Source organism: Charadrius vociferus, unplaced genomic scaffold (assembly GCF_000708025.1).
Source record: "Charadrius vociferus isolate BGI_N301 unplaced genomic scaffold, ASM70802v2 scaffold636, whole genome shotgun sequence".
Classification (NCBI taxonomy): domain Eukaryota; kingdom Metazoa; phylum Chordata; class Aves; order Charadriiformes; family Charadriidae; genus Charadrius; species Charadrius vociferus.
In genome coordinates, this window is record NW_009649189.1 from 1,696,497 (window position 1) to 1,709,107 (window position 12,611).

Genomic DNA, 12,611 nt, shown 5'->3' on the forward strand with positions numbered 1-12,611 from the left:
CTCTGCCTCAGTGGGATGGGAGGTGTTTTTGTCTCTGGTGACAGTGACACACACACTGCTGCAGACAAGGACAACCCCTCATTTGCTTCCTGTGGCTTTACTAGTTGTATTTTCTGTTCTCTCCCATCTTTCCTGCACTCCACAGCATCCCTCGTGCTTTCCTATCGCAGCATCCCATGTGTTTTCCCATCACTGCTGTTAGCAGAGCTGTTGTGCTCACACACAGCTGAGTGTAGCTCATTAAGTTCGCCCCTCCACTCTGTAAATGCGAGTCTTTGTAAATGTTAGTCTTGTTCTGCGCTTGCCATGGGAGGCCACGTGGTGTGGCAGCTGGCTGCGGTGGTGTTTAGTGTTGTGCTTCTACTGCTGGAGCTGGTGACCGTAGTGCACTCTTGGTGTCTGTAGTGCTCTGGTGTGGAAGCGACCAGCACATCCCATGCTCTGGCTGGTGTTTGTCCCAGCTCCTGGGAGCAAGTGAGCAAAGGAGAAGGGGAAGATGCCCTTGAGGAGCTCCTGAAATGGAGCTGCAAACTGTGCAGGAAGCACTTGTTGATGCCTCTCTCTGTGTCATTGCAGGCGAAGGACAGTGACGATGATGATGAAGTCACCGTCAGTGTGGACCGGGACCGCTTCATGGATGAGTTCTTTGAGCAGGTGAGGGGTTTGTTTCCCTAGTGCAGCTTTAAAGCCCATTCAGACCTGTCTCAGCACTGGAGCAGGCTGAAGGGCTGTGGTACGGGCTTCCACCACAGGTGAGGGTGGAGGTCCTGCCCTGGCTGATGCCGCTGGTGCTTGGGGTCCTCGGGGGTTACACTCAGAGTGCTCGTTAGCAGGAAGAAGGCTTCCAAGCAGACTGTTGTGGGCCTACCTGGCCCTATGGATGCTTTGCTGTGCCGCCTCCTCCACCAGAAACGGAGTGGGTGAGCCTTGCAGCCTGCCTGCTTCCAGCCTGCCACTAAAGCGGACCAGCTCTCAAACCTCTCCTGAAAGCACCTCTGCAGAGTAGCAGTTTCTGCATGGGATTGATTTAATTTTGTGCCTCTCGTTACCAAACAAGAGGTTGTCTTCTGGCATGTGGGTGGCTGTAAGATCTGCATGTGGATTTTTAGCACACCCTTAGCATGGCATGTGTGTAGGGGGTGTTAAAATGTGTCTGAGCAGGCAATGGAGTGGGGAAGGAAAAAAATCTGATGTGCAGATGGAGGAAGATGAGCAAAGTGGTGGTGTGAGTTGAAGGAGAAGACAGAGCTAGAGGGTGGGCAGCCCAGCAGGCAGAGGACACAAGTAGAGGTTCCCCCTCTTGGCTATACTGGCACGTCTCCTTGTAGTACAGGAGTGCAAGGAACATGCCAGTGTGGATTTGCTGCAAATTTGGCTTCCCTGGTGTATGCGTGAGGGTCAAAGTGGGCTTCTGAGCCCCTGCAGCAAAGAGCCATGGGGACTGAGCGAGGACCAAGCCTGGCTTCAGCAACCTCAGCAATATTCTCAGATCTGATGCTAATTCAAATAAATCCCAAATGTTTCTCAGTGCATCACAAAGGATACAGGACATAGTGTTTGTATTACATTCCTGTGACTGCAAAGCTGACTGCTGTGACGTGGAAGGTTTGATTTCACAGCGGTCCTGCAGTTTGAGGATCCAGCTGGAAAACATTTGTCCAGGAGGACATTTGCTGTGGTTCAGATGTGTCATGGTTGCTTTGGGATAGGGTTTAATAATCCCTCCCCTTTCCAAAAGTCCAGGCCTCTCACAGGAGACTTGTCTTGTTGTCCATCCCCACAGGTGGAAGAAATTCGAGGGTTCATCGATAAAATTTCAGAGAACGTGGAGGAAGTGAAGAGGAAGCACAGCGCCATTCTTGCTTCGCCCAACCCTGATGAGAGTGAGTGAGCCGTGATCTGCTTGCGTCCCCACAGGCACCTGGCTGGGCTGGGCCGCTTGTGGGGTGGACAGCGTCAGACAGAAGTCCTCCTGTCTTCAGGTGGCCATGGCTGGAAAGCCACAAGCTGCTGAGGTGGCTGATGGCCACAGTGAGGGAGGGCTGGGACCTGCATGGGAAGGAGGTGGAGGGATGGCTGATGACTTTCTGACGTTGAGAGGTGGTGAAGGTCCAGTGAGGCTGCTGGAGTGGAATTTCTGAAGGATGGGGCAACGTGGAAGCTGAAAAGAGCAAATGGCTATTTTTATGCAGGTCTTGCCCCAGGCTGCCAGGAAGGGGTGTGTGGATGAGGCAGCACTTGCAGAACAGGCTGAGCATTGCCTGCTTGGCCCAGAAACGGTGCAGCTCTTCTTTTGAGCCCACAGTGTGCACCTGTGACGCTGTCCTCTCTGTCCTGAAGGACATTTTGTTGCTGACTGGCCAAATAGTCTGTCCCTTCTGGACCTTACTGATGTATTGCTGTTTTCTTCCCCAGTCTTGTGTTCCTGAGAAGAGGTTTGTTGCCAGGAACAGAAGTTAAGTATAGCAGCGCCCAAGACGTGGCAACATTTGGGAGTCTGCAGGATCTGGCAGAGTTAGAGCTGTGGGTGATGAGTTCCCATGTCCCCAGGTGCGAGCAGTGCATGTCCCTGGGGAGCTGGAGGATCTGGTACTGGCAGAGCACCTGGGGCTGGTGGGGTCAGCTGGGCTTCCTTAATGCAGGGGCTTTCCAGCTTTGGTGTCTGCAAACCCCTTGTTGGGGAACAGGCGGGACCAAGGTGCTGAGGAAGAGCAGGGGTGAGCACAGCTGAGTAGAGCTGCTTATCGGTGGGGCTGGACACTTGGACAGGCTTACCTGCTGAGAGACATCTTTTGAACATCTTCTGTCCTTCAGTCTTGCTGTAAGCCCATGCGGGCTCTCCTTCGCCCACCTTCCTCATGGTGCTGGTGGTCGCAGGGCTGGTGGTTGCAGGGGTTGACTACACAGGATGGCTCCGAGCTGCTGGCAGCTTTTGTCGTTGGCAAAGGTGTTGCCTTCATGGGCCAGTGGGTGACTGCTTAGGAGCTGAATGCTGCTTGTTCCCTCCAGGCTGCAGTGGCCCTGGCACAAAGGTGTGATTAGGGGGCTGGAAAGCTAAGACTAGGTCTCTGTCTTGCCATCCACCCTCCCCCCATCCACTTCTCTTCATTTGCCCAGTGCAATTCCATGTCTGCTTGTATCCGACTGTGAATTGTTTCTAGAGGTCCCAGGAGGTTGTCTGTACGCACATTTTCTGGTGTCCAGCCCTATGTCAAATCAGCACATACTGCTAATTGTTTGGAAGAACTTGGTTCTTCCTAAATTTTCTCACACTCACCTCTCCTGGCAGCTGCTCCTCAGCTCAAATTAACTTGGCCGAGCCTGGAAGTGAGGGATTTTCTCAAGGGAATTCACGTGTCTCAGACTGTTGCTCAGTCATCCCCTAGGCTCTTTTGGTCTGTGCTTGCACTGTAAGATTTTGCAGTGTTTCTGTTTGGGTGTTTTCAGGGAAGAGCTGTCATTGCTTTGCTTCTGGCTGCTGGGCTCATACAGCATGCATCAGCACGGTGTCCGCTCGGGGCTGAGCCAGAGCTCAGGCTGCAAAGGGCACTCGTGGCCTAAAAGCATAATAATCTATTTAAAAGTCAGATCTGTAGAGAACAAGATACTGTGACATTGATGTGACTTCCAGAAGCATCCAGGACGTTGGGAGTGCTTCTGGTTATGTATTACAGTGTTACCTTGGTGTTGTAGAAAATTCAGTGTATAATGCCAAAAACTGATTGGGCAGCAAAAGAAGAGTACACACCTTGTTGAGAAATTAGTGCTTTGTAATATTGTGGTGTGTCCAGGAGGTGCATTGGGGCTGATCAAGTACTCAATGGTAGATAGACTCACGGAATTGCAGAGTGGTTTGGGTTGGAAGGGACCCTCAAAGATCACCCAGTCCAACCCCCTGGTTGGCCTCCTCTGGCCCGTCTCTCCCAGGTCCACATCTGCCTTGTGCTGGGGACCCCAGGGCTGGAGGCGGCACTGCAGGGGGATGTGAGGAGAGCAGAGCAGAGGGGGAGCATCCCCTCCCTCTCCCTGTTGGACACGCTGCTGGAGATGCAGCCCAGCAGACACTTGGCTTTGCGGGCTGCGAGTGCACATTGCTGTCTGATATCCCATTTGTCACCCACCAGTCCTTCTCCACAGGGTGCTCTCCATCCCTCCCTCCCTCCCTCCCTCCCCCAGTCTGTGCTGGTACTGGGGGTTTCCCCGACCCAGGTGCAGGACCTTGCACTTGGCCTGGTTGAACTTCCCAAGGTTCGCGTGGGCCCACTCCTCACAGATGCATTGCCACAAATCGGCAAGAGCTGCTTCACTACAACTGACCCCTCTCAGCTGGGTGGATGCCGGGTATTATCTCAGACCAGCCTCCAGCTCCCCCAGGCTGCTTTGTGCTGGGACTGCAGGTGGTGTGGTGTCAGCTCAGCTGTGTTCCTGTGGCAGCACCCCATGTGCCAGCATTGCTGGGGCAGGACGTTCACCCCCTCTGAGCGCTGCTCCCTTCTGTCCCTCGGTACCTGGGGGTGGGGTGTTGGAAATGATCCTCAGTGTCCTCAGGACAGGAGACAATGTTGGGCATAGCTGCAGGGATCTGCTTAGATGATCTAGAGAGGCATTAAACTCATGTTGACTTGTAAGAGCAGGCCATGTGCTGTCTTATGGGACCGTGGGTCAGCTCTTGGGATAACTCAGGGATGGACTGGGTGATCTTTAAAGGTCCAATCCACCCCAAACCATTCTGTGATAACTGATGATAACTCACTTGTAGCTTTTCCATTTCCCAGAGACTCAGCCAGACAGAGAGCAGCATCACTCCGTGTCCATCTGCTCCTTCAACCCCTGGTTGAGATGCACGAACTGTGGCAGAAGTTCAACCAATGATGGCATTAACCTCCACGTTAACCTTGGCTGAAGCTCAGTACTGTGCTTTGGTGGAATGGAGGCAGTGCAGGGCCCCATAGTGGTGAAGGCAGTGAAGTGGGGAATGGTGGGTGCTGGCCCAGTGCTTGGCAGCCCCCACTCCGCCTCCCTGTGCTCCTGTGCCCGTGGAGAACCTGGTAATTAATGCAAAGGCTTGTAACCCAGGGAAGTGAATTTACTGAGCTTAGTTTGGAAATTAAGAAGCAATGTTTCCAAGAGGCATAAGAGGGGGATGCAGCCAAGGGGCACTAAAATGGAGGTGGTGAAAGACTGGTCTTGGTGTGTGCTGACTAGTGTTTGCTTTTTAACATGGCAAGTGAGTGACACCTGTGATGACAGTCAAGGCAAGACGTTGCTCTATGCTGGGGCCAAACTCACAGGGGATTTGGGGTGCTGCTTGTCCCTTCTGGAACAGAACCTCAGTTATTTCTTAGTGGTCTCTAAGCACTTTAGCATCATGTGAAACCCCCACTACAAAGGTAGTCAGCCTCCAGGATATCAGAAGAAAGACATAGACTCCTCATTCTTGTCAGGAGGCAAATGTGCTGTGCATAGCGCAGCTCAGTTTGGTGTGGTGCAGTTCCTCCTTCAAGAGATACAAACTCCTTAAACACCACTAGCAAGTCCCTCGTAGAGCTGGAGGACCTTGGAGTGGGGCTTCAGAAGATCAAGACAGACCTGGCCTGGTAATTTGGGACATGGATGAACCATGGTTGGAGTTGCCATTTGAGCACTGAGAGGAGGGAAGGAGGGAGGGATGGATGGATGGACGTACAGTGTCTGGCTGAGTTGGCTGAACTGGCTGAATTGCTTGCTGCTTTTTCAGGGTCTCTTGATAAAAGAGAGAGACTCCACAGGTACAATCCTACTGGAACCCTGTGTCTTATATGACTGTTTGCTCAGGCAGATCGAGTCCTTGGTGCTCTCCTGCACGTACTCTGCTGTTGCAGGAGAAGGTGAGGTCCAGGTGTCTATGGGAGACCTGGATTTACCTACCTGCTTGGCGTGGGGTGGAGGTGTTGGGCTGGATCTGTGTCGCACAGAGGGGCTTATCCCTCCCCTCCCTTCCTGCTTATCCCTCTTCTTGCTGCACAGGCTGTTCTCAGATCCACGTTGCTGCTGCTGCCTGGGCTTATTTTGGCACCGGTGGGTGGGCAGCTGGCTGGCTTTGCCGTCGTGCCGGCAGGGTGGCAGCCCCCTGCCTGCCTGCACCTTGCAGCTCCGGCGGGCTGGTGCCCATTTGCAGGTGGACGGGAAGGGTCTCCCCACTGAGCAGCTCCACACCACAGGGTGGGCAGCATTATGTCAGGACATGGGTGGGCTCAGAGCGGCTGAGGGGCTGTATTCGTCCTCGGGTCAGAGCCATTGCTGCTACTAACTCCTTATTTGAGTCACAGCTCCTGGTAAACCTGTTCCTAAAATCCTTCCCGGTGAGCTGCTGCATCTGTTGTCGCTCCTGGTGCTTGAAGCAGGTTGTTTGTCCTTGGTCCTTTCTCTGAGCCACTTCCCAGAGGAGGTGGCTTTGACTGGAAAGTTGCCAATCAGGAATGAAATGATGTGCGGTTTGTTGTTTTGTTTTGTTTGGGTTTTTTTTTTTTCCTGGAGAGGTCGGGAAGGACTTAGTCTGTGCCATTCGTCTTCTCCGTGCATCGCGTCCCGTCCCCGTCCCCCCCCGCGGCCACGCTCTGCCACTCCTCGGCACTGCATCATGTAATGGATGCTGTTCCTGAATGAATTGCCCCTGGGAACATAAATCCTCACATATGAAGTCATGTCTTTCAGCTTCTGAGCTCAGTCCATCTCTGCAGGCTTCGGAAGACCCAGTAAATATTTCAGACTTGAAAGCAGGCCCATTATGGCTCTACTCTCTATGAACTTCCTCTATGAGGCGGTTCAGTTGTGTGTATGCTTGTTTCATAATTAAAGCTGTGCAGACTCGTGGTGGTGGCTTTGGACACCAGCGCACAGGTCCCGGGTGACTTTGTTTAGGCTCTCCATGGAGGAGATTTGAGTTATTTGGAGAGTGGCCACTGTAATTCCTAGCAGACCATCTCCTGGCAGAGAGATGTGTCAGGTGGTCAAGAAAGACAAATCATAGCTGCTCACCTCTGTCTAATGCGTTGAGTCAACACTGCCCAGTGCTAAAAAGGCAATTTGGAGTTTTCTTGGTGCCTAGGCTTCAGCTAGACGTCTCTGAGCAAGCTCTGTGCTTTCGTGTAAGCGTAACCTTGCTACTCACCAGGTCCTTTTGGTAGGTGTCACAGCTGGAAGCACACTTTGCTTAGAGGAGATGCTGCTCAGGCGCTCCCAGGAGGAAGGGAGGCTGCAGCTGGTTCTCGCTGGAGCTGCCGTCCTCGAGCACTGCTTTCTGTGCCCTCTTAGCTCTGTTTCCCTCTGTGCAGTGTTTTTTCTGGGAGAGTATTCCCCCTGGTGCCTGGTCCCACCAGGGCAGAGAGGAGGTTTCCTTGAAGACCAGGAGTTGCAATCATGCTGCACTGGGGGCTTCAGGCTCAGGCTCCTGTGATGCTCTTTTGGGAGGAACCATGTGAGAGGACAATTGAGGATTTTGATGAAAAGCCTGACTTTGTTCTTTGGGCCTCTCTTTGCTCTCCACCTTCTGTGCTGCTTCTCCTGGCTTCCCTGGACTTCAGTAGACCTCAGAAATGGAGGTGAGAGGAGCCAAAGCTGTGGTGAAGCAAGTGCAGCCCCTGCAGAGCAAAGGAGCTGATGAAGGGTGTCCGGGTATGTCTCAGACACAGAAAGAAAAGCAGCATGTCCCCGCATGCACCGTACTGCTCTCAACCCACATCAGCAGCCTCATCAGTGCTGCCCCTGCCCCAGTTGTGTCCCGCTCAGGCCTGGTCAAGTGAGGATTTTGTTGCAGGCAGGGCTACGGGCTTCATCCTCGGTGCAGTACAGGGGCATTGCAAAGGCAGCTCCAGCTTCTCAGCCTGAAGCAGGGATAGACTTACAGTTTTGGGTTGGAAGGGACCTTCAGAGATCACCCAGTCCAACCCCCCTGCCATGGGCAGGGACATCTTCCGCTAGACCAGGTTGCTCCAAGCCCTGTCCAACCTGCCCTTGAACACCTCCAGGGATGGGGCACCCACAGCTTCTCTGGGCAACCTGTGCCAGTGTCTCACCACCCTCTCTTTCCTATAACCCCCTTTAAGTACTGAGCGGCCGCAGTAAGGTCTGTGCGGAGCTGTCTCTTCTCCTGGCTGCGCAACCCCAACTCTCTCAGCCTTTCTCCAGAGCAGAGGTGTTCCAGCCCTTGGAGCATTTTGGTGGCCTCCTCTGGCCCGTCTCTCCCAGGTCCACTCCTGCCTTGTGCTGGGGACCCCAGAACTGGAGGTGGTGCTGCAGGGGTGTGTGAGGAGAGCGGAGCAGAGGGGGAGCATCCCTTCCCTCTCGCTGTTGGCCACACTGCTGGGGATGCAGCCCAGGAGACGCCTGACTTTGTGGGCTGCGAGTGTGCGAGTGCACATTGCCGTCTGATATCCCATTTGTCATCCACCCGTCTCCCCCAGTCCTTCTCCACAGGGCTCTCTCCATCCCTCCTCCCCTCCCTCCCTCCATCCCCCAGTCTGTACTGAGGGTTTCCCTGACCCAGGTGCAGGACCTTGCACTTGGCCTGGTTGGATGGCAAGGTGTGGAGTCAATCTGATGGATGTAAGATTGTGAGTGGCCCAGGGAGGTTGGACAATTCTGGTTGCTCACCATACCTCCCAGAGCAGCGCTGGGGATGGGGAGAACACCAATGCAGGTTGTAGATGGCAGGGTCCCCACCAACAGAGGTGTTTCTTCAGTCTCCTTGAGGTTGGCTGGGTATGGCGTGGCAGCAGAGCTGCCTGCTAGCTGCAGGACCCAGAGCACGCACTTCACTGGGCCCTGCATGTGTGGGGAGGGGTGGGGAGCCCCATCTTCCTCCCCTGTAATGGTCCTTGCTGCATGCAGTGCTGAGAACAGTGGTCCTGCTGCCTGCCTGCTTTCTCCCGCCATGTCTTTCAGGCAGGTGAGTTGACACTGAAATAAGAAGCTGCATTGTGGCAAAGATGCACGTTGTTGTGCTGGCAGTGGCATGTGTGGAGGGCACAGAGGCGCTCCTGGGCCTGGTGAGTAGCAGGTGCCATATGCTGCCCTGTCTCTCAGCATCCTGCATCCTGTGTCCTGCTCCTCTTCCTCCTCTGGGCAGGTCCCTAAGGGAAGGTGTTCTCAGGCTGTCTTTGCACCCTGTGCTCGGTGCAGCCGTGGCAGGGGATGGCCCTGTGGCTCTGCTGGCACTGCCTGGCATAGCAAACCTGGTGTGAGATGGAGAAACTGAAGGGGTGCTTGGTGCAGGGACGGGAGGTTCCTCTGCCCCCCACGGAGGTCCAGGAGCTCCTGCAGAGTGGCTCCAACACCTCGTGTGGCTTGGGCATCCTGAGCAGAGCTGCACTGATGATGCCCGTGGTCATTACGGCAATGCTCAGGGACTGCCTCGGGTGGCTGCATCCTGTCTCTGTGTCACAGAGAGATGCATTTGTCACCCTTTCATGTATTTCTCCAGCTCCATCTTGAACAAGTTTGGTTTCTTCTCCTGGTAATTCTTGTTTTCCAGCCTGAGTCTATTTATGATCGATTTACATACCAACATCATCCCAAGAACAAATATATTTAGCTTAAATAGCTATTTGCCCTTCTGGCGTCATCCTGTTAGGTCCACACAGCAGCTCAATTGTTTTGCAAGGGCTTAGCGCAATCCCTGCCTTCCCTGTCCCCATCGCCTGCCCCAGCTCTGGTTTTGAAGGGCTGGGGTACCCTGGGGCGTGAGGTCTTCAGGATTTTTGGGGGGCCCTTGCTGCTGGTCATCATTTCTTGAGCTTTTCAGACTGGGTTGCCCTTCTCTTACCTTGTCATGTTGCTACCCCTGTGGAAGTTGGGGTCTGTCTGTGTGGGATGGGTCAGGGCTTCCTGTGGTTGGCTGGTGGGTGCTTGGCCTAGGCACGTGCAGGTTATGAGTGTTTGAAGGAGATGGACAAAGTGAGGGTTGGTGGGTCGTGGTGGCACCTTTGCCTGTGAGGAAGAGGTGAGGCTCTACGTTGGTTTGTGGAGATGGCTGTCCAGGGAGTGGACAGTCCAGTCCTCCCTGGTGTCTCCGGGGGATCCCTAGTGGAGCTGGGGAACAAGCTGGTGAAATGCCTCGCTTCAGCGCTAAACCAGCCCAGCACCTCCTGGCACCGATTCAGCAGGTGTCGTAGGGTGCAGGCGGAGCAGGGGCAAGTGTGGGTGCAGGGATGCTCGTGCTGGTTCTCACCTTCCGTGGCCACTGCCACCATTCAGGATGGACCTGTCTGAGGCTCCTGCAGCTGCGTCGCGCCTGGCATGGTGGCACCTGCTGCCAGCCCTCAGGTGCTGCCCACGGGAATAGGATGCATGGATTTGCTGTGCATCATCCCAACGCTGCAGCGAGGGTGCCTGGGACATCTCTGTCCTCTCTCCGTTGTGCCCATGTGGCTTTTTCTTTTGTGTCCCCTTGATGTGCCATGTGTTAGTCCAGGTGAGATTCCCTTTTACTGTGCAGCAGCTGTGCAGCCCCCCTACATGCCTGAGCTTTGCGATTGCCAGCACCTATTGTCTGCTCTGTCACCCTGAACAACGCTGGGTGATCCACAACACCGAACGAATGCAGAGTATATATCAATTAACTGTAGTCTGATTCATGGCAACATAAAAAAAGAATAAAAATCAGCTGCTTTGTAATTATTTTGGTCTTAATTTAGACCAAACATTTAGTGGCACTCCTGGAAGATGTGTTATCACTATCACAAGGTGCAGCTTTTGCTGAAAAACTTGATCTCCTTTGAGCTGTGCATCCCATGGCACCTCAGAGCCCCTTGCGTTGTGGGCAATAAGGAGGTAACTTTTGGAGCAGAAGCCTGTCCTTGCTGTGGAGGTACTGCTTCTGCTGTCGTAGCACAGGAGAGCTCGTGTGGCTCCTTGGCTTTGTGCATTTTCATGGAATCGTAGTATGGTTTGAGTTGTAAGGGACCTTTAAAGGCCATCTAGTGCAACCGCCCTGCAATGTGCAGGGACATCTTCAACTAGACCAGGTTGCTCAGAGCCGCATCCAACCTGGCCCTGAATGTTTCCAGGGATGGGGCAGCCACCACCTCTCTGGGCAACCTAGGCCAGGGGCTCACCATCCTCAGTGTAAAAAATGTCTTCCTTATATCTAGTCTGAATTTTCCCTCTTTTACATTAAAGCCATGACCCCTTGTCCTATCACAACAGGCCCTACTAAAAACTCTGTCCCCATCTTTCCTATAAGCCCCCTTTAAGTATTGAGTGGCCACCGTAAGGTCTTCCCAGAGCCTTCTCTTCTGCAGGCTGACCCACCCCCCCAACTCTCCCAGTAGAGGGGCTCCAGCCCTCGCAGCATCTCTGTAGCCTCCTCTGGCCCCGCTCCAACAGGTCTGTGTCCTTCTGCTGTTGGGACCACCTGAGCTGGAGGCAGCACTGCAGGGGGGTCTCCCCAGAGCGCAGCAGAGGGGCACAATCTCCCCCGTCGCCCTGCTGGCCACACTGCTGGGAATGCAGCCCGGGATGTGGGTGGCTTTCTGGGCTGCCAGCGCACATTGCTGGCTCATGTTGAGCTTTTCACCCACAAGTCTTTCTCCTCAGGGCTGTTCTCTATCCCTTCATCCCCCAGTCTGTGCTGGTACTGGGGGTTGCCCTGACCCATGTATAGGACCCTGCACATAGCCTGGTTGGACCTCATGAGGGTCACATGGGCCCACTTCTTGAGCTTGTGAGCAGTGTAGCCCTGGGACGGTACTGCAGCCCCCATTCTTCCTGTGTCCCGAGGGTTTTGGGACAGAGCAACTGGCAGGAGGCGAGCAGCCCTGAGGGCGAGGGGACATTGGGCCGTCACTGCCTCCAGCCCCACTGCCTGTTGCACCCTCACATCTTTCTCCGCTGGCTTCTCTTGCCTGTGTGTGAGTTTGTCCCTGCTCCCTCTGTGTCTCCTCCCCTTACATTTACCAGCCTTGGCTGGTCCTTGAGCCAGGACCAGGTCCAGGCCAGGTGCAGAGGCAGGTCCAGGCGGGTGGGCGAGCCAAGCTGAGCCATGCCAGAGCTGCGGTGTGCTGCGCTGATCGTCCTGCCTGCAAGGTAAGGCTGCCTGCCATCTCCTGCAGCCTGAGGTGTTTGTCCTGGGGAAGTTGGAAAGAGGGAGGAAGAAGGGAAAGGAGCAAAAATGAGAGGGGATATGGCAGCTGTGCCCCTTGCAGCACGGGCTGGACAAGTTTAGCCATTCTTGGCTGGTGGGGTGGCCAGGCTGGGGCTCTTCCAGCAAGTGCTGGGTTCAGCGGGCTGGGTTCCATGTTGGGAGGCATGGGGCTGTCCTGGGGCTCTCTTTGCCTCTCCTTGCTGGATTCATAGTGGTTGGTGCCAGCTGGGCCATGGAAGCTGGAGAGGGGAGAAGAGAAGCCCTGCTCTAGTGGGCCACAAGCTGGGCTGCGGTGCTGGCCCCAGTGGGTGGGATTCTGGGTGGCATGGGGACACGTGTTGCAGTGGCACGGCTTGCTTTTGACTCTGGCCTGTGGCTGAGTTTCTCTCGTCTGCTTACGGCAGCCAGTATCCCCTCTCCATCCCCTTCTGCCCTCCCTGTGGCATGAAAACTACAGTGATTTCTAATGCTGTCAGCTCCTCGGCTTGGC

The 12,611-nt window shown here is 54.6% G+C and overlaps 1 protein-coding gene across 1 annotated transcript in view; it reads left to right on the forward strand.

The window, feature by feature from the left end:
• The first annotated feature begins 576 nt into the window (after positions 1–576).
• The window catches only part of STX1A (syntaxin 1A (brain)), an 81,714-nt gene continuing 69,679 nt past the window's right edge, over positions 577–12,611 (forward strand). Inside the window, exons 1-2 of the mRNA XM_009888863.1 lie at positions 577–654; positions 1,784–1,883. Of these exons, the coding sequence (XP_009887165.1) occupies positions 634–654; positions 1,784–1,883 (121 nt within the window). The 5' untranslated portion in view covers positions 577–633. The remainder of the gene's footprint in view (positions 655–1,783; positions 1,884–12,611) is intronic.